This window comes from Gobius niger, assembly GCF_951799975.1.
Source record: "Gobius niger genome assembly, chromosome: 21".
NCBI classification, from domain to species: domain Eukaryota; kingdom Metazoa; phylum Chordata; class Actinopteri; order Gobiiformes; family Gobiidae; genus Gobius; species Gobius niger.
This window is the reverse complement of record NC_136872.1, coordinates 27,037,227-27,062,947: the sequence shown is the minus strand read 5'-3', so window position 1 is coordinate 27,062,947 and position 25,721 is coordinate 27,037,227. Positions and strand designations below refer to the sequence as shown.

Genomic DNA, 25,721 nt, shown 5'->3' with positions numbered 1-25,721 from the left:
CAAACTGAGCTGAAGTCATTACTGAGACTCAAACTGAACTGAAGTCGTTACTGAGACTCAAACTGAGCTGAAGTCGTTACTGAGGCTCAAACTGAACTGAAGTCATTACTGAGGCTCAAACTGAACTGAAGTCGTTACTGAGACTCAAACTGAACTGAAGTCGTTACTGAGACTCAAACTGTGACTGAAGTCGTTACTGAGACTCAAACTGAACTGAAGTCGTTACTGAGACTCAAACTGAACTGAAGTCGTTACTGAGGCTCAAACTGAGCTGAAGTCGTTACTGAGGCTCAAACTGAACTGAAGTCGTTACTGAGACTCAAACTGAACTGAAGTTGTTACTGAGACTCAAACTGAACTGAAGTCGTTACTGAGGCTCAAACTGAGCTGAAGTCGTTACTGAGACTCAAACTGTGACTGAAGTCGTTACTGAGACTCAAACTGAACTGAAGTTGTTACTGAGACTCAAACTGAACTGAAGTCGTTACTGAGGCTCAAACTGAGCTGAAGTCGTTACTGAGGCTCAAACTGAACTGAAGTCGTTACTGAGACTCAAACTGTGACTGAAGTCGTTACTGAGACTCAAACTGAACTGAAGTCGTTACTGAGACTCAAACTGAACTGAAGTCGTTACTGAGACTCAAACTGAACTGAAGGCGTTACTGAGACTCAAACTGAGCTAAAGTCGTTACTGAGACTCAAACTGTGACTGAAGTCGTTACTGAGACTCAAACTGAGCTGAAGTCGTTACTGAGGCTCAAACTGAGCTGAAGTCGTTACTGAGACTCAAACTGAACTGAAGTCGTTACTGAGAGTCAAACTGAACTGAAGTCGTTACTGAGGCTCAAACTGTGACTGAAGTCGTTACTGAGACTCAAACTGAGCTGAAGTCGTTACTGAGGCTCAAACTGAGCTGAAGTCGTTACTGAGACTCAAACTGAACTGAAGTCGTTACTGAGACTCAAACTGAGCTAAAGTCGTTACTGAGACTCAAACTGTGACTGAAGTCGTTACTGAGACTCAAACTGAGCTGAAGTCGTTACTGAGGCTCAAACTGAGCTGAAGTCGTTACTGAGACTCAAACTGAACTGAAGTCGTTACTGAGACTCAAACTGAGCTAAAGTCGTTACTGAGACTCAAACTGAACTGAAGTCGTTACTGAGGCTCAAACTGAGCTGAAGTCGTTACTGAGGCTCAAACTGAACTGAAGTCGTTACTGAGACTCAAACTGAACTGAAGTCATTACTGAGACTCAAACTGAACTGAAGTCGTTACTGAGGCTCAAACTGAACTGAAGTCGTTACTGAGACTCAAACTGAACTGAAGTCGTTACTGAGACTCAAACTGAACTGAAGTCGTTACTGAGGCTCAAACTGAGCTGAAGTCGTTACTGAGGCTCAAACTGAGCTGAAGTCGTTACTGAGGCTCAAACTGAACTGAAGTCGTTACTGAGACTCAAACTGAACTGAAGTCGTTACTGAGGCTCAAACTGAGCTGAAGTCGTTACTGAGACTCAAACTGAACTGAAGTCGTTACTGAGACTCAAACTGAACTGAAGTCGTTACTGAGACTCAAACTGAACTGAAGTCGTTACTGAGGCTCAAACTGAACTGAAGTCGTTGCTGAGACTCAAACTGAACTGAAGTCGTTACTGAGGCTCAAACTGAACTGAAGTCGTTACTGAGGCTCAAACTGAACTGAAGTCGTTGCTGAGACTCAAACTGAACTGAAGTCATTACTGAGACTCAAACTGAGCTGAAGTCGTTACTGAGGCTCAAACTGAACTGAAGTCGTTACTGAGACTCAAACTGAACTGAAGTCGTTACTGAGACTCAAACTGAACTGAAGTCGTTACTGAGACTCAAACTGAACTGAAGTCGTTACTGAGACTCAAACTGAACTGAAGTCGTTACTGAGACTCAAACTGAACTGAAGTCGTTACTGAGACTCAAACTGAACTGAAGTCGTTACTGAGACTCAAACTGAACTGAAGTCGTTACTGAGACTCAAACTGAACTGAAGTCGTTACTGAGGCTCAAACTGAACTGAAGTCGTTACTGAGACTCAAACTGAACTGAAGTCGTTACTGAGGCTCAAACTGAGCTGAAGTCATTACTGAGACTCAAACTGAACTGAAGTCGTTACTGAGACTCAAACTGAACTGAAGTCGTTACTGAGGCTCAAACTGAACTGAAGTCGTTACTGAGGCTCAAACTGAACTGAAGTCGTTACTGAGACTCAAACTGAGCTGAAGTCGTTACTGAGACTCAAACTGAGCTGAAGTAGTTACTGAGACTCAAACTGAACTGAAGTCGTTACTGAGGCTCAAACTGTGACTGAAGTCGTTACTGAGGCTCAAACTGTGACTGAAGTCGTTACTGAGACTCAAACTGAACTGAAGTCGTTACTGAGACTCAAACTGAGCTGAAGTCATTACTGAGACTCAAACTGAACTGAAGTCATTACTGAGACTCAAACTGAACTGAAGTCGTTACTGAGACTCAAACTGAACTGAAGTCGTTACTGAGACTCAAACTGAACTGAAGTCGTTACTGAGACTCAAACTGAACTGAAATCTGCCGCCGTGGCTTTAAACCCTGTTCTGTGTAAATCAGTGGTTCTCAAGCTGGGGGTCGGGACCCTCAAGGGGGTCGCCAGATCATGTAGATTAAATATACCTATTTTTGTTGCAAATAATATAATATTTTATTGTAGCGGTGCCGTTATTTGTCGCAGTTTGATTAATTTCATTTTCTCCATTTGTTTTTTTTCTTTGTTTTTTAAGAATTATGTCGGCCAGGGGTCGGCAACATCAGGCCCGTGGGCCAAATCCGGCCCTCCAGCGTAGAAGCTCTGGCCCTCAGGACTTTTTTTATGATTTTGAAGATGATATTACACAAAAGTCAAATTCCTGTTTGAAAACTCTAAAAATGTGCAACAGTCAAATCTTTCAAAATGTCTAAGCCAAACACCCACTTAGGTCGTGTATAGGGCTGGTACGAGGCTTTATTAAATATCTATATTAAAATATTGTGACGTCTAGAACCAGAAAACAGAAACATAATGTGTGGAAGGAAAGTGTGGCTAAAAATAAGGAAAAATTGTGTTACAATTGTTTTGGGGAAAAAAGGGGAAAAAATAGGGAATCAATTTGGGAAAATTAGTAAGACGGAAAAAACTATTTAAAAAAAATAAGAAAGAAGAAAAGATTGGATTAAATGTGGAAAAAGAAATTTAAAAAAAAGGGAAAAAATGGGAAAAACAAATCAACAAAGTCTGTTCCTTTAATATTTTCTCTTGGCAACAGCATCAAAGCCTGTTTTTTTTCTTTTCTTTTTTTTTCTCGGTTCCTGCTTTAGATCAGCAGAACCTAAACTTTTTCCCCGATACCAGACTGGTGTTGTTTAAGTACGGCCATAATCATGCACAGAGAAGGCTGGTGTTTGTAGAAAACGGTGCTTTACTTTGGGGTCCGGCCCTCGGTCTTTCTACAATGAAGAAAATCGACCAAGAAAACCTGCCTCCCCCTGATGTCGGCTAATGTTCCTCTTTCTCAGGGCGTGACCGGGACGGGGGTCACGAACCCCTTTAACTGTTACAATGGGGGTTGAGAACCACTGGTGTAAATAACGACACTGATTCTCCTGGACTTTTGCTGCCGCTGCTGTAAAACCCTGGAACGGCCCTAAATCTGGCGGTGACAGTTTCCGGTCCGACCAGTTTCATCATCAGCGCTGCAGGAAAACACAGAGTAAACAACGAGCCCTGAACCAGCTCAGAGTAAAGCACATGATAAACTTCACTCTCAGGAACAGACACCATCACAATGGGAGAAAGATCACAGAGTTTACATGAGGAACAGTTTGCACAGCGTCTAAAGAGGCTGGAGTTTCACACTGAGGCGGAGCCGCTGGTGATTCTGTGACGGTAACTATGGCAACTGGAGAATCCACACGAAACAAAAACCGCCTCAGAGTTCAGGGTCTTCTCTGTCCACACATATGGAATGAGCAGAGGTTACTCAGTTACATTTACTCCAGTACTTGAGGAACATGTGGAAGAAATTGTACTTCTTAGAGCACTTTTATTTTGCAGTACTTTTTACTTCTACTTGAGTAAAATCACAATGAAATATGTGTTTGTTACTCGAGTACAAATACTTTTTCCACTGTGAGTAAATATTTAAGCGGCGCATTATCACTTCATTATCGACTGAATCTGTTTGGGAAAGATCTTTTTCATCTTGTCAGGACGATAATAACAACTGAGCTCATGATTGGCCTGTGATTATTCAGCTTTACCCAAATCTAAAAACATGAAGAATGAAAATATGACAAAAATGTGACAAAAGAGAGACAAAAAACTACAAGAAATGGACAAAAAAAGTGCTTAAAGGATGAATGTGGATCAAAGCCAGTGTGAAGTGTTTCTGCAGAGCGTCTGCCGACTCAGCACAAACTCTGAAAAACAACAACACGTTTACAAATGAGGAGAATAAAGAGTTTTGGAGCTTTATTTGATTTGAATCTTCAGAGACATAAAGAGTCAGACGGTTCGTGATGAATAATCCTCTTCATCTTATTTGATTCTATGTTTGTGAGAGCGTGTGATCTGAGACTCACCTGCAGCGACGCCGAGGCAGTTTGACCTGGGGGGGCGTGGCCTGAGCGGGTTTGTTACATCATCGCCAGGGAAACCCAGAGTCACATGATCAGAGTCACATGATCAGACTGGACTGCAGAGGGAAAAGTACAGACACACGGGGACTTTAGGGAGGGAGGATTCAAACAGGAGGAACTAAACCCCCGCCTGATCCCACAGCGTTTTCTCCACTTCAGCTTCAAATCAAATCAAATCAAAATGTGTCTGAAAACTGGCTCCACTTTTGGACACGTTTGTGAGAAGTTCATCAAACCTTTGTTCATTGATCTGAAAGAGCAGACGCTGCACTTTTCCTGACTCCTGATTGGACAAAAGAGTTGATATTAAACACTAACGAGTGCGACAGGGTCAAAGGTCATCAGTGAGTTTGAACCTCTGTCTGTATCAAATCAAACCCAGCGTATTGTCATGGCCTTGACCTGACTTTACACCACACTGAACCAAAGAGCGCCCTCTAGTGGCTGAACACGGTCCTGTTTTACTGAGGGCCACATGTTGAAGGAGGATCTTTGTGGCTTCAAAAGGCTCTACGACTGGACCGGGCTCGATAATCACTGCTTTGTGTCTGTGTTATTTTTTAATTCTCCTGTCACTAAACATGTTTTCTTTTTTATAATGTCAGGGGGAAAAATAGATTTACATTTTGTGAAACTAGGCCTGTCATGACGGCAAAAATATTGGTGATTTTGTCCACTTTTATACATAAAATGATCCACATTTCCTTCTGATCTCAGTGTCAGTGATCCTCAGCCTGTGCCTTAAGGGTTAAGTGTGTGGCTGTGGTGACAGAGGGCGGGGCTTGTCCTCAGGTAAAGAGCAGGTGTTTCCGCCGCAGTGTCACAAATGTGCGGCTGAAGGGGAGATGACGGGACGGTCCTGTAATCTCCAAACCGAGCAGAAACCAGGGAGAGTCGGACAGAGGAGACGCTTCAGAGCCCACACTCAGGTGAGGCTTTGGAATCAGACAGAGCTACAGTTTATAGACTCATCACTGCATCATATACACAATAACATACACCAGAGCACATTTGGTGTTTGGCCTTAAGTCAAGGTTCATTGAGTCATAATGAGTGCATTATTAGAGCTGTGTCAGTGTAATGTGTGTAAATGCTTCTTATAAACAGAGCAAATACGTGTCTGAACCTGTGAGGAGGCAAAGTGCGTGTGAAGGAGTGTGATGAGGAATGTAGTCGAGCTGAACTGCTGAGCCGCTCCCACTGTTTCCTGTTCGTTCAGTCTCAGGTAAAAATAGTCGTAAGCCTTAAGTGTAACAGGTGAATAGGTAATAGATCTCCTCCTCTTTGTGTTCTTGTATCAGATCAGCTCCTCTGAGGTTGTATTTATTTGTATTTATTTATTATAGGGACAGTGCATATTAATATACAAACTAGCCTAAGGGCTGTTTTTCATCTGTCGTCCCAGGACAGTTGTTGTGTGTCCTCCTGAAGGGAGTAAAAGTACAATTATACACATTAAAATGCAATACAATAAAATATTTAAACAGAAAACAGAAAATAACACTCTCAATATCACAAACCAATCATGATACACAAGAACAAGACTATTACAAACTCAACAATTACAGAGAGACAGCAGACGAGGACAAGAGGCCAGCAGGGGGCAGGAGAGGTGAGGCCAGCAGGGGGCAGGAGAGGTGAGGCCAGCAGGGGGCAGGAGAGGTGAGGCCAGCAGGAGAGGTGAGGCCAGCAGGGGGCAGGAGAGGTGAGGCCAGCAGGGGGCAGGAGAGGTGAGGCCAGCAGGGGGCAGGAGAGGTGAGGCCAGCAGGGGGCAGGAGAGGTGAGGCCAGCAGGGGGCAGGAGAGGTGAGGCCAGCAGGGGGCAGGAGAGGTGAGGCCAGCAGGGGGCAGGAGAGGTGAGGCCAGCAGGGGGCAGGAGAGGTGAGGCCAGCAGGGGGCAGGAGAGGTGAGGCCAGCAGGGGGCAGGAGAGGTGAGGCCAGCAGGGGGCAGGAGAGGTGAGGCCAGCAGGGGGCAGGAGAGGTGAGACCAGCAGGGGGCAGGACAGGTGAGACCAGCAGGGGGCAGGAGAGGTGAGGCCAGCAGGGGGCAGGAGAGGTGATCCTGTCAGTGCTGACAGCTCTGATTCTCAATGAGACATTTGTTTAACTGTGTTTTAAATGAGTTTTATGTATTGATATTCCTAATTGTTGTGGGGTGAGGTTCCATTCATGGGCAGCTTGGACAGAGAAGGTGGTTTGACCAAAGAGGCTTTTCCTCAGAGGGATGAGGCAGTCGCCCCTCGCTGCTGCTCTGGTTCTCCTGAGTTCTGCTGATCCGGTGTGAATGAACTGTCTGAGTGGAGGTGACGACAAACCATGTATTATTTTAGAGATGAGGCAGAGATGAGAGTATTTGACCATGTTTTCCCAGCTGAGTAAATGATGCTTTTGTCATAGTGACAGAGATGACATGAGAGTGTTTTTTATGGAGCGTTTGTGCAGGGACTGGATGGGTTTGAGGGTTGTGACATTGACATGTGACCAGACGGTTAAACAGTTTGTTAAATGTGAAAAGATCATTGAGTGCATGTACATTTTCGCTGCTTGTGTTGACATTTGGTGCCGGATGTGTCTGAAGTTGCTGAGGGTAAATTTGATGCGATTACTGATCATTTTTACATGTGGTTTGAATGTGAGTCTTGAGTCCAAAATGACACCAAGGTATTTATACTGGGTCACAGTCTGACACACGAACATCAGGCTCCTCAAGACGACTCGTGTGGGACTTAGTGAAAAGCATGGATACTGTTTTGGATGTATTTCACTGTAGGCAGGAGAGCTTCAGCCATGCGGTGATGTGAACCATGGCCTGGGTGAGCTTTTCAGCCACTTGGGAAGCACTGCTGCCATGAACATATAGCACTGTGTCATAGAGACATCTGGGCATCTGGGACGGGAGGTCGTTGATGTAAAGTGAGAACAATAAAGGCCCCAGGATTGACCCTTGAGGCTCACCGGTCATTACAGGCAGGGCAGAAGATTGACAGCTTTGCAGTCTGACCTGCTGAGAGCGATTACTCAGATATGACTGAATCCAATTTATAGTATTTATGGAAAAATTGAAGTTGTGTAATTTATTCAGCAAGATGTTGTGATTTACTGTATCAAAGCTTTTCGTAAGTCAAGGAAGACGGCACCAACAACCCCGCCCTCGTCCAACAACCCTCGGATGTTCTCGATAAAGAAGCAAGTGGCAGTTTCAGTCGAGTAACTGGCTCTAAAGCCAAACTGCAGCGGGTGTAGGGCAAAAGAGGTGGTGACAAAAATGTGACAAAAACTCAACCAAAACTTGACAAAACTCAACCAAAAAGTGACAAAAATTCTACAAAAATGTGACAAAAATGTGACAAAAATTCAACCAACAAGTGGCTAAAAATTTAAAAAAAAAAAAAAAAAAACATTAAAAAAAAAAAGGTTACACAAAACAGCAACAACGTGAGGAAAAATCTCAGTTTTCTGGTTCTTAGCTTTCAAATGAGGCGTGACACTGGCCTGTTGTTCTGACGGGGCTCAGAGATTGTGTGTTTGTGTTGTGTCCTGTCTGCTGTGGTTGTGTTGTTGCATTGCACTCCCATAGTCTCCTAATAAAATCAAACAAACATCGTTGTTCATCCATGATGCCAAAGCACAAACAGAAATGTGAAGAAAGTGTCCGGAGTGTGAATGTGAACGTTCAGTAAAAAAATCCAAATAAAATCTTTATGTTTAGGGTTGTAAACATGACACAATGTGCAAAAGTCCAAGGTGTATGAATACTTACGCGAGGCACTGTAAATATAATCCCATTTACAAACTCTGACTCCATTATTTAGATTTCACTGCTGAAAATATTGGTGATTTTGTCCACTTTTATACATAACATTATACTTTTCCTTCTGATCTCAGTGTCAGTAATCCTCAGCCTGTGCCTTAAGGGTTAAGTGTGTGGCTGTGGTGACAGAGGGCGGGGCTTGTCCTCAGGTAAAGAGCAGGTGTTTCCGCCGCAGTGTCACAAATGTGCGGCTGAAGGGGAGATGACGGGACGGTCCTGTAATCTCCAAACCGAGCAGAAACCAGGGAGAGTCGGACAGAGGAGACGCTTCAGAGCCCACACTCAGGTGAGGCTTTGGAATCAGACAGAGCTACAGTTTACAGACTCATCACTGCATCATATACACAATAACATACACCAGAGCACATTTGGTGTTTGGCCTTAAGTCAAGGTTCATTGAGTCATAATGAGTGCATTATTAGAGCTGTGTCAGTGTAATGTGTGTAAATGCTTCTTATAAACAGAGCAAATACGTGTCTGAACCTGTGAGGAGGCAAAGTGCGTGTGAAGGAGTGTGATGAGGAATGTAGTCGAGCTGAACTGCTGAGCCGCTCCCACTGTTTCCTGTTCGTCCAGTCACAGGTAAAAATAAACTCAGTGTTTAGCAGTGGTTATTTTGACGACATATTTTACTTTAGTTTTAGTCTTAGTCTTTTGACTAAAATGTAGTTTAATTTTAGTCGAGATTTAGTCAAAAAAAACATTGCAATTTTAGTCTAGTTTTAGTCTCATGAAAAACCTTTAATTTAGTTTTAGTCCAATTTTAGTCGTCAAAAATATCACCTTGACTTAAATTAAGACTAAATATTTTAGTCGACGAAATAAACACTGGTGTTTAGACAATGAGGTGTTAAAGGCTCTGATTCTCCCCCAGGACGAGACTCGGAGGAAATGGCAGAAGGAAAAGCAAAGCCTCCAGAGGGCAGCACTGAGCCACAGCTCTGTGGGACAAAGTGAGTTTGTTTCTTATTTAACCTCCTTCAAAGACAAATGTGACTAAACTCATTACTTTATGTTTCATGTTCAACTATTTGAGTTTGTGAAAGTTCCTTCACTCGTAATAAACAGTGAGTGGATCATTCACAGATCTGTAATAAAACTGTAGATGGTGTCATTGATTGATCTGTTGGACTTTAGTTTTACTTAAATATTTGCCTTTAAGCCGAAATCTGCAGGAAAAACAACTTTACAGAACGAGGTCGGACTCTCTGCTTTATTATTACTAAGTCCACATGGAGCATGTTAAAGTCATCTCTGCTCCTGCATTAACACGCCCCCTGCTGGCCAGAGGCTGACTTCACATTTCAGATTCAAACATGAATCATCTTCTCTCCACAGAAGCAGATCCACAGCCTCAGAGTCGACTCTGTCCAAGAAAAGATTCTGGTCTAAACACTTCCCTCGACTCTTCAGACGTGAACCTGCTCCAGACTCACGGTGAGAAACAAACCTGATGCAGAGTTTATCCACAGATAAAGCAGAGACTAGACTAGACTGAGCCGGGGTGATACGCAGCTCTGAGTAAGAACGCAGCACTGTTTTGTTCCATTTTTTTGCCTAAACGTTTGGCTTTTTATCGGTAAAGAAACTGATTGAAAACACCTTACGGACTACGCTGAATGGGACACGAGATATCCAGCTGTGATGGCCTGGATTAGCTGAGGAGCTGTTAGCATGCGCGTAGCCACGTACGGGCTAACGCCGGTGTTAACCTTTGCTAGCCCGAACTGTTTGGAGCAAAAGTTTCGGCAAACCGGACACTAAACACAAATCTAAAAACATGCCAGCGGCAGACGACATGGAGATCAAGCGATCATTAAACTTTATGTCTAGTGAGCTGGAGCAAAGCTGACGTCACAACAGGAGCGCCTGCTCAAACTTGTGGATGAAGTGACAACATTGAAAATCATGATGAGAGAAAAGGACACATGGATCTCTACGCTGGAGCAGCGGATTGATGAACTGGAGCAGTTTACACGGAGGGACGATCTGGTGATTACTGGGATCAGGACTCGACACCGTAGCTACGCCAGGGCGGCTAAAGCGGAGACGACGGAGGAGGACGCTCCGAGGGAAGAGCTGCAGTCACTGGAGCAACAGGTGGTGGAATTCCTTAACGGGAACAACAGAAACATTCACAAAGAGGCAATATCTGTTTTGCGCAGTAAGTCCGAGAACTCTGTACCTGCTGTAGTGATTCGATTCATCAGCAGGAAGCAGAGGAACGATGTGCTAATGCAAGCTACAAAACTGAAAGGAACGAACGTGTATATAAACAAACATCTCACAAAGAAGAACGGAGGCATCGCAAGGGAGGCGAGGATGCTGAGGAAACAGAAGAAAATCACTGGGACATGGACACGTGTGGATCAGGGAACAAAACGGTTCAGCGAAGGTCATCAAGACTATGAAGGAACTAGAGAAGTTTAAGACTGGACGTCCACAGCGGGAGTGATGGAGTCCCCTGACAACGGACTGACAACGGACTGACAACGGACTGACAACGGACTGACAACGGACTGACAACGGACTGACAACGGACTGACAACGGACTGACAACGGAGAAACCAGGGTGGACACACTTGGACATACACTGAACTATGGACACACATGTAGACACTAACAATGATCACATTTATGATCTAGAACATTATATTGAACATAATTTGCTAACCCCTGAGGAAAATGTCTGCAATTATTATACTGTACAACAATATTATGTTGAAATCAGTAAGATGCTTAATGAAGCATTATCGATCATACACTTTATAGTCAAAGTTTAAAGTGTAACTTTGTACAAATAAAAGAACTACTTTGTCAGTTACATAAAACCTTTAAAGTGATTGCTATAACTGAAAGTTGGTTGAAAGACTCTGACATCAATAACGTCCAGATTGAAGGATATGATATGTTTTATGTCAACAGAGTAAGTAAAAAGGGAGGGGGTGTGGCCCTCTACATTGACTCTCAAAAAAAGTAAAATTATTGAACAAAAAACAATTGCTGAGGAAAATTTGGAAATCCTTGAGATTTTTGAACAAATGAATAACAAATCATTATGTTTGTGTGGTGACTTTAATATAGATCTGGGAAACCCTACAGCATCAAGTGAATTTAGAAATTACATGAAAAGCACAGATCTATACCCAATGAAAACCAAACCAACAAGGGTGACTACACATAGTGCAACTGTCATTGACAATATATTTACAAATGTACGTGGTAAATGAAGTAGTGGTATCTTCATGACAGATGTGAGCGATCATCTCCCTGTATTTATGGTTTATGAGAAAAAAGGTTCAGATACTGTACAAGATGACGTTACAACATTCATTCGAGATAAATCCAGCGAGGCCACAGAGGCCTTCAGAGAAGATCTGAAGAAACAGAGTTGGGATCGAGTGCACACAGATAATGTCAATACTGCAGATGAAGGGTTCATGGCGACATTAATTGATCTATATGATAAAAACTGTAAAATAACCAAAACAAACGCTCACATCAAGAAGAAAACAGTGAACAATCCATGGATGACAAACGGACTGAAAAATGCCTGCAAGAAAAAAAGACTATTTGTATAGATTGTTTCTGAGATCAAGAACTAAAGATGCTGAAGAAAGGTCTAAAACATATAAAAACAAATTAGTGGGAAAGACAAAAAAAGGATCACTGCACTAAATTGCTAGACAAAAATAAAAATAGTACCAAACACACATGGAGCATAATAAATACTGTCATGCAAAAAGGCAGGGTAAAAACAAAATTTCCTGATTATTTTACAAAGAATAATGTTGATATTTACAATAAAACTGAAATTGTAAATGAATTAAATTTTGTAAATATTGGCCCGACCTTGTCACAACACATTCCAGATGGAAACATCAATGGTGGAACCAGATAATGTTAACAGTGTTTTCTTGAAAGTGTCCAAGCGAGCGACATACTAACAACTGTCCAAAAGTAAGAAATCAGATGATTATACAGATGTGACTATGGTATTGATTAAGCAAATCATAGATGTTATTATTGAACCTTTTACTTGTATCTGTAATGTGTCATTTACTTCTGGGATATTTCCAGACCGCATGAAAATAACCAAAGTAATTCCACTCTTTAAAGAAGGAAATAAATCAGAATTTTCTAATTACAGAACAATATCATAACTTCCACCGTTCTCTAAAATTCTGGAGAAGTTATTTGCAATAAGACTGAAAACATTTCTAAATGAATCTATGACTTTAAGTAACAGCCAATATGGGTTTCGTCCTAATCACTCAACTGCTACAGCAATTATGGAGCTAACTGAGGAAATAGCCAATGCTATAGATAAAAAGAACTATTTAGGAAGCATCTTTGTAGATCTTCAAAAAGTATTTGATGCGCTGAACCTCAAGATATCGTGGCATAAATTGTATAATTATGGTATCAGAGGTGTGGCCACCAATGGGTTACCAGCTATTTAAAAAACAAGTCAATTTGTGGAAATTAACAACATAGAGTCTAAAAATGGTAACATAACTTGCGGCGTACCACAAGGATCGGTCCTAGGACCTATACTTTTCCTTCTATATGTAAATGATATTGTGTCTGTGTTACTTAGGTGCATTCTATTTGCTGATGACATCACCTTATTCTATTCAGGAAAAATATTAAATATGTCCTGCAAATCGTAGAGAATGAATTCCAGAAAATTATGCGGTGGTTCAATGCCAATAAACTGTCCCTAAATATTAGCAAAACCAAGTTCATGATCTTTTGTAGTAAAAGGAAATATGTCGAAGCGTCATTGTTTATCAACGGATTAGAAACTGAAAGGGCTCATGAGATGAAGTTTCTCGGCATCATGATTGATGAACACTTGACATGGAAATCTCATATTGATAATGTCAAAGTAAAGGTGTCCCAAATAATAGCTGTGCTGTATAAAGTCAAAGATTCTCTCAATAAGAATGCAGTGTTTTTATTGTATAACTCATTGATTGTTCCATATCTGACCCGTTGCATTGAAGTGTGGGGAAGTGCCTGCAGAACATACATTAATCACATGTTTCTGAGCGATTAGAGTCGCCAGTGGAAGTGGATACAGAGACCATACCAATCCTTTATTCATACAACTAAAAACACTGACATTCTGTGAATTAGTCGAGTTTAACCTTTTACAAACATGTATAAAGCTCATCTGGAAAGTTTACCAAACAATTTACAAAGCAGATTCAACAAGAGAAAAAGCAGATATGAACGAAAAGGAGATTTTTACAAAACCCAGGTTTCCATCGGCAACAAAGGAAAGATGTTTCTCAGTCAAAGGAGTCGCTCTGTGGAACAGTCTTGATTGTGAAGTGAAAAAATCTAATTCCATTGATGTGTTTAAGAAATATGTAAAATGATCAATGTTACAAAAATATGACACTGCGGAGGAGCAGATCAACTTTATATATTTTGTGTTTGAAAAAAAAAAAAAAAAAGAAAGACGGCTGCATGAGACAGTTTAACATTTAAATGAACTGGAACTGTAAATGATTTTGTGTTGATCAGGGACAGACATTATAAGTTTTTACTTCTTTCTGCTCCTTTTAGGTCCTTTTAAAGCGTTGCCACGGTAACCCACTGGAACACTGGCGGCCATGTTGTGATCATGTCACAATGCCACAAAACTGTCACATATTAGCTGCTAAATGTTATAACAATGTGCACATGACAAAAAATATTGTGCTTTAAATTATTTTTTCAATGTATAATGAAACAATGATCTGCAGCTCTTGTAATGTAAAAGTATGTGATAATAGCATCACGAGTATGAGGCCAATCCCAGTCAGAAGATGGCCGTCACATTCGTCACGAGTTCAGAGTTTGATTATAGATCAGTGCAGCCACAGACACAGTGATGCTGCATTCAGGCCCACTGGGATTTGTTAAGAATTACAACATTAGTTCCAGCTGAATATACACATATGTAAACAAAACAGCTAATGCTACAGCAGGTAAAAGATGCTAACGTTATGTGAATGTTTCCTCTCAGCAGATATATTTAATAATCAGTGAAATGGACCAGTTTCCTGAAAGTCGTTTATGGAAACTGAGCTTTACAGAAAACACAACTGTCTGAACCAACACGACAAACAACACACTCTGCTTTCAGGGACATTGTGTGTTTTTCTCCATCTGTGGAGAACGATCACTCCTCGTGGGGAGAATCTTCGATCATAGCTGAAAATCACAGATCGTAGGTCGTAAAGAGGAAAGGACAAAGATTTGAAATAGAATCGTTGTACGTCCAAAGACGTGATGATCTCTGTCAAGTGTCTTGTCAACAAAATGCAACTGTAATGGCTAAGATTCTTTCTTTGAAATATTGCACTGTGGAGACGAGAGCTGCTCACAATTTTACAATCCCCGAGTCTTTCAATTGTGCAATATTCACCAGGAATTAGACTGGACTTTGTTCATTTATATCAGGCTGAACATTCCTCTCAAACAATCATCATCTTCTCTCCACAGAAGCAGATCCACAGCCTCAGTGTCGGCTCTGTCCATGAAGAGTAACATGTCTAAAGACTTCCCTATGAACTTCAGACGTGAACCTGCTCCAGACTCACGGTGAGAAACAAACCTGATGTGGAGTCTATCCACAGCAACAAAATAACCTCTCACAATGTCACAAAACTATCAAATATCAGCTGTTTTAACAATGTGCACATGACTAAAAAAATCATGCTTTGAATGATGATTGGAATAAATAAAAATACTGTAAAGTTGAAAAACAAGACCCATATTGAAGACTCTTTTTGATGAGCTGATCAATAAAGGAGCGGAAAATCCCATCACGAGTCTGAGGCCAACACAGTCAGAAGATGGCCGCCACATTTGCATTGAGTAAAGAGTTTTATTATAGATCTGTCCAGCCACAGACACAGTGAAGTTTACTGCATCAGCTGAATATATGCAAACGTAAACAAACGGATAAAGCGACAGCAGTAAAAAGATGCTAACGTTAGATGAATGTTTCCTCACAGCAGTTTCCTCCAGTTTCCTGAAAAGCAGCTGCCGTTTGTGGAAACTGAGCTTTACAGAAAACACAACCGTCTGAACCAACACGACAAACAACACACTCTGCTTTAAAGGATACTGGGCTTTTCTCTGACACTTTGGAACATTCTCAGAGTGAACCTGCTCTTTCTGCAGCGATGATCTGTCAACAAAATACAACTTCAAAAACTTTAGTCAGAGCAACGATTCTCTCTTTGAACTAGTGCACAGTGGAGACGAGAGCTGCTCACAATGTTCACCAGGCTTTAGACAGGACTTTGTTCATTTAAATCTGGCTGGCGACGCCCCCTGCTGGCCAGATGCTGCTCACATGTCTGATTCAAACATGAATCATCTTCTCTCCACAGAAGCAGATCCACAGCCTCAGTGTCAGCTCTGTCCATGAAGAGTGACAAGTCTAAAGACTATAATCCAGACTTCAGTCCTGAACCTGCTCCAGACTCACAGTAAGAACTGACCTGAACACAGAGTCTCAGCAGCTAAACTGTGCTTTATATTTGTGATTGTAACTTGTGAGATGTTAAAGACGTGCTCAGTGCTGTGTGTTTGTGTCACAGAGAAACAGAGTCAGAGCAGGACGCCTGGCCTCAGTGTGGAGACACAGGCAACAGTCCTGATCAGGGGGTTCAAGGCCCTGCACCAGGTGAGTCTGCTCAGTCTGAGACTCATCAACTAAAGCAGGGAATAAGAGACCTGTTCATCAACATTAACAGGTGTCTCCTCCTCTGTGTCCAGGTGAAGGTCTCCACAAGGTTCTGAAGGACCATAAGCAGAGCCTGAGCAGCAGATGTGAGAGTGTGACAGAGGGAAGTGAAGAATCAGGAGATAGAACTCTTCTGAACAGCATCTTCACTGAGCTGTACATCACAGAGGGCCTCAGTGAAGAGGCCAGAGCCCAACCTGAGGAGAGGAGTCTGGAGACACAGTCCAAGAAGAAGCAGGTCCAGGAGATCACCATCAGGTGCCAGGACATCTTTAAAGCTCTGCCCCCTGAGCAGCAGCAGGGGGCGCTGCAGCAGGGCTCCATCAGAGCCGTGCTGACTGTGGGCGTGGCTGGAGTGGGGAAGACCTTCTCAGTCCTGAAGTTCTGTCTGGACTGGGCCCAGGGCTCAGAGAACCAGGAGCTGCAGCTGGTGGTGCCACTGTCCTTCAGAGAGATGAACCTGGTCAGAAGGGGGCGCTACAGTCTGATGGAGCTGATCCAAGTGTTCCATCCAGCGCTGGATCCACAGGTCAGTCTCATTTAGAGAAAGCTTTACCTTTCACATCATATATTTCAAAGTCTCAAACACTTTTGAAATGACTCCTGGCTCTCAGGGCGTTTGTTAGTTCAGTCTGTGTTCACATTCACTGTAAACCCTGCAGTCCCTCACACTGGAGCTCCACCACTCACTGGTTTAAAGTGAGGGTTGAAGGAAAGTGGTGTAAAGTCATGGATGTTAAATGTTGTGTTTCTCTGCCCCACAGACGCTCACAGCCCACACTCTGTCCGTCTGTAAACTCCTGTTCATCTTTGACGGCCTCGACGAGAGCAGACTGTCTCTGGACTTCAGCTGTGAGCTCATCTCTGAGGTCACACAGAGGTCAGAGGTGGGCGTACTGTTGGTGAACCTCATCAGAGGCGCTCTGCTTCCTCACGCCCTTAAATGGATCACCTCCCGCCCAGCGGCGGCCCATCAGATCCCAGCGCGGTGCGTGCACAGGGTCACAGAGGTCAGGGGCTTCATCACTGACCCACAGAAGGAGCAGTACTTCAGGAAGAGGTTCTCAGATGAAGAGCAGCTTCAAACCGTCCTGTCCCACCTCAGAACCTCCCGCAGCCTCCACAACATGAGCCAGATCCCAGTCTTCTGCTGGATCACCTCCACAGTCCTGGACCACGTGTTGAGAAGCCATCAGAGCGGACCACTGCCCCAGACCCTCACAGACATGTACGCACACTTCCTGTTGGTGCAGACGCACAGGAAGAGGAAGTACAAACAGACACAAACAGAGGTCAGGTCTGAGACCTGGGGGCTGACAGAGGCCGACACAGAGCTGCTCCTGAAGCTGGGGAGACTGGCCTTTGAGCATCTGCAGACAGGAAACATCATGTTCTACCAAGAAGACCTGGAGCAGGTGGGTCTGGACCTGAGCGAGGCCTCGGTCTACTCCGGACTCTGCACTGAGATCTTCAAACGAGAGAGTGTCTTCAACCAGTCAGTCTACTGCTTCATCCACCTGAGCGTGCAGGAGTTTCTGGCAGCCGTTTACCTTCACCACTGCTTTAAGAACAACCAGGAGGTGGTCAAGAAGTTTCTTTATGGAAGTGAAGGAACCGTCTCAAGATTAAGTCCAAATGATTTTCTCATTCAATCTCTAGAAAAGTCCCTGCAGAGTCCAAACGGCCACCTGGACCTGTTTGTGCGGTTCCTTCATGGCCTCAGTCTGGAGTCCAACCACAGACTTTTAGGAGCTCTGCTGAGTCCAATCGGCCAATCACGAATCACCAAAGTCATTAGAAACCTTAAAGAGATGAACACAGAGAAAGTCTCTCCCGACAGAAGCATCAACATCTTCCACTGTCTGATGGAGCTGAAGGACCAGTCTGTGCAGCAGCAGATCCAGGACTTCCTGAAGTCTGGAGGTGGATCTAAGGAGGAACTGTCTGAGATCCAGTGCTCGGCTCTGGCCTACATGCTGCAGATGTCAGAGCAGGTCCTGGAGGAGCTGTACCTAAACAAGTACAAGACGTCTGATCAGGGTACAGTGAGACTGATCCCAGCGGTGAGGAACTGCAGGAAGGCTGAGTGAGTCCTCAGTCAGAGACAGAAGCTTCACAGACCTGTTAGAATCACTCACATGTCGCTCTAACATCTGTTACAGGTTTAGAGGCTGTGGACTCTCAGATCTTCACTGTGAAGTGGTGGCGTCAGCGCTGAGCTCCAGCCCCTCCCATCTCAGAGAGTTGGATCTGGGTGGTAACAGACTGAGCGACTCCTCAGTGTCTGTGCTGTGTGCAGGTCTGAAGAGTCCTCACTGTCAGCTCTCCTCTCTCAGGTCAGTGCAGGTCTGAAGAGTCCTCACTGTCAGCTCTCCTCTCTCAGGTCAGTGCAGGTCTGAAGAGTCCTCACTGTCAGCTCTCCTCTCTCAGGTCAGTGCAGGTCTGTGACGGCTCTCGCTCGTCCATCCTCCACTCTCCTCATCCTTTAATCACTGAGTGATGGGACGTAACCGTTCTCTGAGAGTGAAGTAAAGTGTAGGAGATCATGTCTGAAAAACTACAGCATTTACCCCCACCTCGGAGTCCTGCTCCAAACCAGAGTCTCAGATGTTCAGCTGTAGCTACAGAAACTCCTCTGACTTTACTCTGGACTTAATCACTTCATTTATTCTTTATTCAGATTGAGTGGCTGTGGTTTGTCAGAGACCAGCTGTTCCTCTCTGGTCTCAGCTCTGAAGTCCAACCCCTCACATCTCACTGAGCTGGACCTGAGTAAGAACAGACTGTCTGACTCAGGAGTGTCTCATCTGTGTGGTTTTCTGCAAAGGTCAGACTGTCGCCTGCAGATTCTCAGGTCAGTTCACTGTCTCTGTGTCAGGGCTCAAGTTTAACACAAACTATGAACAAAACAGTTTTAGATTTGTTTTTGTTTTGTTCATGACAAAAATGATTAATTTCCAGAAGAATAAAAACTTAGAAGTCTTTTCCATAGACTTTTAGAATATATTAACACATTGAGTGCCAAAAAGAAAAAAACATGTTTTTTTGTTTTATTACAAAACGAGACAGTCACAGCCTGGCCTGAGTCAGACTGATCCTCATGTTCACAGATACATGGGGGAAACAGTCTGGAATTGTGTGATTTGAATATCGCTGACCCCGGTAAAACCAAGACGAGCCAATCATAGCGCGGGAGCTCTGTGTGTCGTCTTCTGTGCTCGGATTTACCATCAAACTCCTCCATCGTGTCTTTTCAAAGCCCCGCCCAGCGGCCCCGCCCAGCGGTCCTGCAGCAGCCAGTGTCAGACAGAGGAGGGAGAGCAGAGGGATCTCCTGCACAGAACATCTCCTCACCTTGTGCTTCAGATCGCTCTTTAGTTTTTATCCGTCGGCCTCATAATCTCAGACCAATGAGGTCGACAAGCCGACAGTTTATGATCTAAACATAAACCTTGTGTCAGACGCGAGCGCTGTTTACTGCGAGTCACCACCGCGTCCTCGGCAACGTGTTTTTGTAACAATATTTCAGCTCCATGTTCTCTTCAAACAACGTGAAACTCAGGCCCAGACATTCTCAATAGTCCATGTTCTTTTCTTGAAGAGTGAAGAGTGAAATGAGGGAGACAGTTGTGTTTCATAAAACACACAATATTTGATCAAACTAGCCTCTGTTTAGCTTAGGATTTCTGAGGAACCGAGACACGTAGAATGAAAGTGTTTCCACCTCCTGAGAGCTGAGAGTCTCAGCTTTCAAACGAGCCACAGCCTGTGTCCATAACTATAACACAGAATACACTGTGGTGCTACAAATATCAGGAAAAATGGTCTGGATTGTTGGCACTCAATGTGTTAAATGTCATTTTCAAAATAATCACAAAATAAATGAAATATTTTCATCTATTTATACTTTTTATACATTAAGATTTGTATATTGTTCAAACTATATTTTAGAAAGTTTTAGAAAAAGAATTAGACTTTAAACAATTTGTGGAAAAGTTTGTTGTTTTAAATGATTAACCCTTCAGTTTAAATTCATGACTTTTATTATTCAAGATGTGTCTTTTTGTTTGTTTTATCTGTTTTATCTCTGGACTTTAAGAACTTTATTTATTTATGTATTTATTTTATTCAGATTGAGGTGGTGTGGTTTGTCAGAGATCAGCTGTTCCTCTCTGGCCTCAGCTCTGAAGTCCAACCCCTCACATCTCACTCAGCTGGACCTGGGTGGAAACAAAGACCTGTCTGACCCAGGAGTGTCTCATCTGTGTGGTTTTCTGCAAAGGTCAGACTGTCGCCTGCAGATTCTCAGGTCAGCTCACTGTCTCTGTGTCAGGGCTCAAGACAAAAATAATTAATTTCCAGAAGAATAAAAACTTAGAAGTTTTATCCATAGACTTTTAGAATATATTAACACATTGAGTGCCAAAAAGAAAAAAAAAAACATGTTTTTCCATATTTTTATTTATTTTTTTAATACAAAACGAGACAGTCTAAAGCCCTATTCTCACGGGATAAGCATTATCTCGGGGCCCCATATAATAAAACAATCACCCCCCGACGTCTGTTTTTGATGTGGTGCATTCGCACGGGAAAACCGAAGCCTGAGATTCTGGTTGAAATTGACATCTCCTGGATATGACGACAAAGCGCTCCTTTCTGAGTTCATTTGTAAAATTAACTTTCACCTGAATGAATTTGTGAAGCTTTAGTCTCTAACCACAGACAATTCTCCGTAAAAGGTGTTTAACCGTAGTTGGTTGTAAATGTTGGAGTGACATAAACTGTGAGCGCAGCCTGGCTCTCTCTGAAGCACATGCAGAACACCGCGTGGTTTCTCTTTGCATTTTGCCTTTAAAACAGCCTTTTACTGAAGCTAAAACATGATGCAGCTAACGTCGTAGCTGAGAGGCTTGGACTTTGGATAAAACACACGAAGCCCAGGGAGGGAGAGGAGAGAGAGGAGAGAGGGGAAGGTAAGCACCGACTCGGGAGCATCAATGACGCTGGAACCGATGAATATCGCTCCGTTGTCCCTCTGTGTTTCTTAAACATTAAGTTGAAAATGAGGAAATGCAAATAATAAGCTCTATTATTTCTAATATTGAAATCTGAGGCATAATATTGACGAGCAGAGGAGGCTCTGAGTAACTCGTCCTGTGAGACTTTTACGCACCAGTTTTAAAACGCGTGTGTTACAAAATTCGTGTTTTATGATTGTGTTCTGACATTTGGTTTAGTTTAGCTCAATTTATTCTGCAATCTCTGGTTATTCTTAATTGAAATAACTAAATGTCAACAAAAACGAATGTGATGAGACTTGAATTAATGACAGATAAAAACAGCTCCGTGCAGGTTTTTTTTTACGATGCTGTTTGTCAAAATATTGGAGTAAAATGATGCCAAACGAAGCCACTGGTTTAAACTCTCTAATGCCTCCATTCTTCATCAAAAGTAAATAAAAATGCGCACAGGAAACAAAAAAAGCCTCATCACGTGTCGGATTCTCCGCGTTTCTGTCCAAATCGCAGACAGGCCTGTTCGCATTGGATTAGTTTTATCACAGGACCTCGGAGTTCAGCAAATTATAGTCGGTCATTTGCAGGGAATTTTTACTTCACAAATCACTGACACAGGATTAACATCACAGACATTCTCCGTGATTATTACAAATCGCATGTGGTCCCAGGTGAAACTAATCCCGTGTGAATAGGGCTTTAGCCTGGCCTGAGTCAGACTGATCCTCATGTTCACAGATACATGGGGGAAACAGTCTGGAATTGTGTGATTTGAATCTCGCTGACTTCAGCAAAAACAAGACGAGCCAGTCTTTATACATTATGTTTTCATAGATACATAAATAAAGTCAGTCAGACTTTTTGCAAGGCTAAGAAAACCTGTGAAAAGTCATGATCTGGACATTTCATCACAACGTTACAGAAATAAACTTGCCCCTTGTTCGTTAATCGTGTGTTTTCAAAGCCCCGCCCAGTGGCCCCGCCCAGCGGCCCCGCCCAGCGGTCCTGCAGCAGCTCAGTGTCAGACAGAGGAGGGAGAGCAGAGGGATCTCCTGCACAGAACATCTCCTCACCTTGTGCTTCAGATCGCTCTTTAGTTTTTTATCCGTCGGCCTCATAATCACAGACCAATGAGGTCGACAAGCCGGTCTGGATATATTTTAGAAAGTTTTAGAAAAGAATTAGACTTTAAACAATTTGTGGAAACGTTTGTTGTTTTAAATTATTAACTCTTCAGTTTAAATTCATGACTTTTATTATTCAAGATGTGTCTTTGTGTTTGTTTTATCTGTTTTATCTCTGGACTTTAAGAACTTTATTTATTTATGTATTTATTTCATTCAGATTGTGGGACTGTGGTTTGACAGAGATCAGCTGTTCCTCTCTGGCCTCAGCTCTGAAGTCCAACCCCTCACATCTCACTGAGCTGGACCTGAGACATATCGGTCTGAGTGACTCAGACCTGAAGGAGCTCTGGGTCCTCAAACAGAGCCCTGACTGTCGACTTAAGAGACTGCGGTGAGTCCAGACTTTATCAGACTGTTCTGAACCTGAAACATTTTCTATTTTCTAAAAACACTGAGGCTGTTGGAGTTTGTTTTAAAGAGTTTTTTAATCTTAAATCCATTCTATCATTAAAGGTTATTTATGAAGATCAAGTGTTAACCATGTTATTACGTTATATCCTTATGAAAAACAGACCTGGAGTGAGTTTAGTTTCAATAATCATCATATTCAGTTTATCTCCGTCTTCCTCAGTCACACCAGCCCACACTCCGATACACGGGAGATTTAACTGTTTTAAAGACATTATTATTTTTCATTGTCTTTCCATATTAATTATTGTGAATAATAATAAGTTGTAATAAATAATTCCTGATTTCTGCTTCTCCACAGCTGGAGTTCTTCATTCCTATCGATGTTCAGCAGCTCCAGATCAGACGCCTCAGTCTGAGTCCAGGAGAATAAACAGAAGGATCCAGGATCACGGCTCAGAGGAACAGGTCTGAGCTCCATCAAGAACCTGGAGACAAAAAGAGAGAAGAAAGTGAAGTCCTTCAGACTCTCCAGGCGTCTGATTGTTTTTATTGATCTAATATAATGATCTGATGTGTTGGGGAAAACACTAAATACCAAATACTTGCCTTAAAACGTCTTTTGTAACGTATTCTGTTACTTTGTCTAACCGGAGTACTGTATTCTGAATACTGTGAATACTTTTAGAATACTTTCCCGTTGATTGTCAGTGTATTTATGTATAAATATGACGTCTGATTACAAAACTGAAGATTACGATTGTTGGAACACCTGTAATAAACTCACTCAGCGTTCATTAGGAACTCAAAGACTCGTGTGGCAAAAGCACCTGAGCAGCAGATCCCCCAGATCGAATGTAAAGTCATGGAATAAAACGCTCGTCTTTCTAACTACAAACACCACAAGGGGGCGCTGTGGGAGTTCACATTCACACTGACATAACTTTACACCTTCACTCGAGGAGGAGGAAATGCTTTTGAAACAACAGATGTTCTTTGAATGTGTTGAAACTCATTTGTTGTTCAGATTGTGTAAAAACTAAGAAGCAGAAAAAGTGTCAATTTGTGTGATTTGTGCAAATAAATAATGGAAAAATCTAATAAAACAGAGCAAGATGTTTATTATTTATTCATTTACAGACTTGGAAAATCCACATAGATAAAAACGAGGCCGACTCTAATTTGACTAAACATAATAAAGTGACACACGTTGGAGAAAGTGTTGGAGTTTTCCACTGTCCACTGTCCCGGCTCCTGAAGGTGTCGTTGTGTCCTTGGGCAGGACACTTCCTCTCTCTCCAGTGTCTGTGTGCACCGGTGTATGAATGAGAGCGACTGGTTCTTTTCTGTAAAGCGCTTTGGGCCTAAAGAAGGTAGAAAAGCTCTGTATAAGTCGAGTCCATTTACTGTGTGTGTTTGTGAGACGTTTACTCATAAAAACAATCATTTCATTCATAAAAACGTTTCATTGTTTTCTCATAAACGTGTCCAAAAGTGGAGACGGTTTTCAGACACATGTTTATTTCAGTTTATTTGATTTAAGCGACACGAGCTTGTCTCAAAAGCTCATCTCCATTTTGTCACTTTTTTCCAAGGAGCTTTTAGATTTGGGTAAAGCCAAACTGTGGTGGATTCAGGTGGGGGTTCAGAGGTTAAAATTACAAATGGCTGCTCATGGTTCTTCGCATTTCTTTAGTAATTCTCTTCTTTGACCAAAAAGAGGATTTATTTCACTCTAAACTAGTATTAGTGAAACTGACTGAACCAAGTGTTCGTTTGCAGAAGCTGTGGGACGAAGAGTCTCAGTCCCTCGTCTTCAATGTGGGCGGTGTCACAGCAGGGGCGTGTCCGAGGGGGGGCCAACGGGGGCCCCGGCAACATAAACACAGTTCATCACAAGAGCGTTTCACTGATCTGTCGTGAAGCACCTGGGAAATGGTGGTAATAAATCCGACCTGAGGCGAGACGCTGCAGGGAAAACACGGGTTTGTTTGGATGTTTGGGATCCACGTGTGGCAGGAAAGGCCGTGACCGAGACGACGCTGTTTTCCATTTCAGTCAAAGTCATGTTTTTGCCAAAGACGAGACTAAAATCATCCAAACTTCACAGACAGTTTGAAAAAGTCTCACTTAAATTCTCTGCTAAAGGAGCAGCTCTGGAGACACTACAGGCAAAACTACATTTTTTTCAGTTTTCAGGTTTTGGGACAAATCTGTCTCTGAACATACAAGCTTTCACCCGGAAACAGGAAATAAACCAAATCTTCACAGTAACATGTTTAAATATTGCGCTGATTCAATGTTCCCCCATAGACTTATATGGGAGAACACAATTTCAAGGGCCTTTTTCTCCAAACACATGTTTCTGTCATTGTGGCGACACTATGTCCACGTCAGTCGGACCTAAAGACGTCACATTTTCCAGCCTCGGACGGAACAATATTTGGAAGGTTTTTTCAGAGGGATTTTTTATTATCTAATCCCTTAAGCCCCATTTATTGAGTTTAATGTCAAAAAATAAGGCGAAAATTACTTTAAAACTAAACAAAAAATCCAAAATCCCCTTTGAAAAAGTCTCGGTGACTCATTTATCAATAAAATGACATTTGAATGTAGCTCTATCCATTATTCAGATTTCGTCGCCGAAAAGATGGGAAATTTGGGGCATTTTTCGGCATAAAACACCTTGTTCTTATATGAAAAGATAAAATGACAGAAAACTTCTTTATTCTTTATTCTTTATTAGGATCCCCATTAGCGCCACAAGTGGTTGCTCGTCTTCCTGGGGTCCTGACACAATATAAAATTACAGAACAGTTAAAATATAATCCATGAATGTTTCACATTTCATATAATCACGCAGCCTCATAGGACACATATAACACACGGTGACTCTGCTCACATGTACTGAGCTCATTCACCTTTTACTTTC

The 25,721-nt window shown here is 42.5% G+C and overlaps 1 protein-coding gene across 1 annotated transcript in view; it reads left to right on the top strand.

The window, feature by feature from the left end:
* Positions 1-10,400: 10,400 nt before the first annotated feature.
* Positions 10,401-25,721, top strand: part of LOC306981092 (protein NLRC3-like) — a gene marked incomplete at both ends in the record, with an annotated part of 29,511 nt that continues 14,190 nt past the window's right edge. Inside the window, 7 exons of the mRNA XM_079580642.1 lie at positions 10,401-10,884; positions 16,272-16,768; positions 17,004-18,325; positions 18,402-18,552; positions 18,924-19,085; positions 20,388-20,503; positions 22,599-22,772. Of these exons, the coding sequence (XP_079436768.1) occupies positions 10,401-10,884; positions 16,272-16,768; positions 17,004-18,325; positions 18,402-18,552; positions 18,924-19,085; positions 20,388-20,503; positions 22,599-22,772 (2,906 nt within the window). The remainder of the gene's footprint in view (positions 10,885-16,271; positions 16,769-17,003; positions 18,326-18,401; positions 18,553-18,923; positions 19,086-20,387; positions 20,504-22,598; positions 22,773-25,721) is intronic.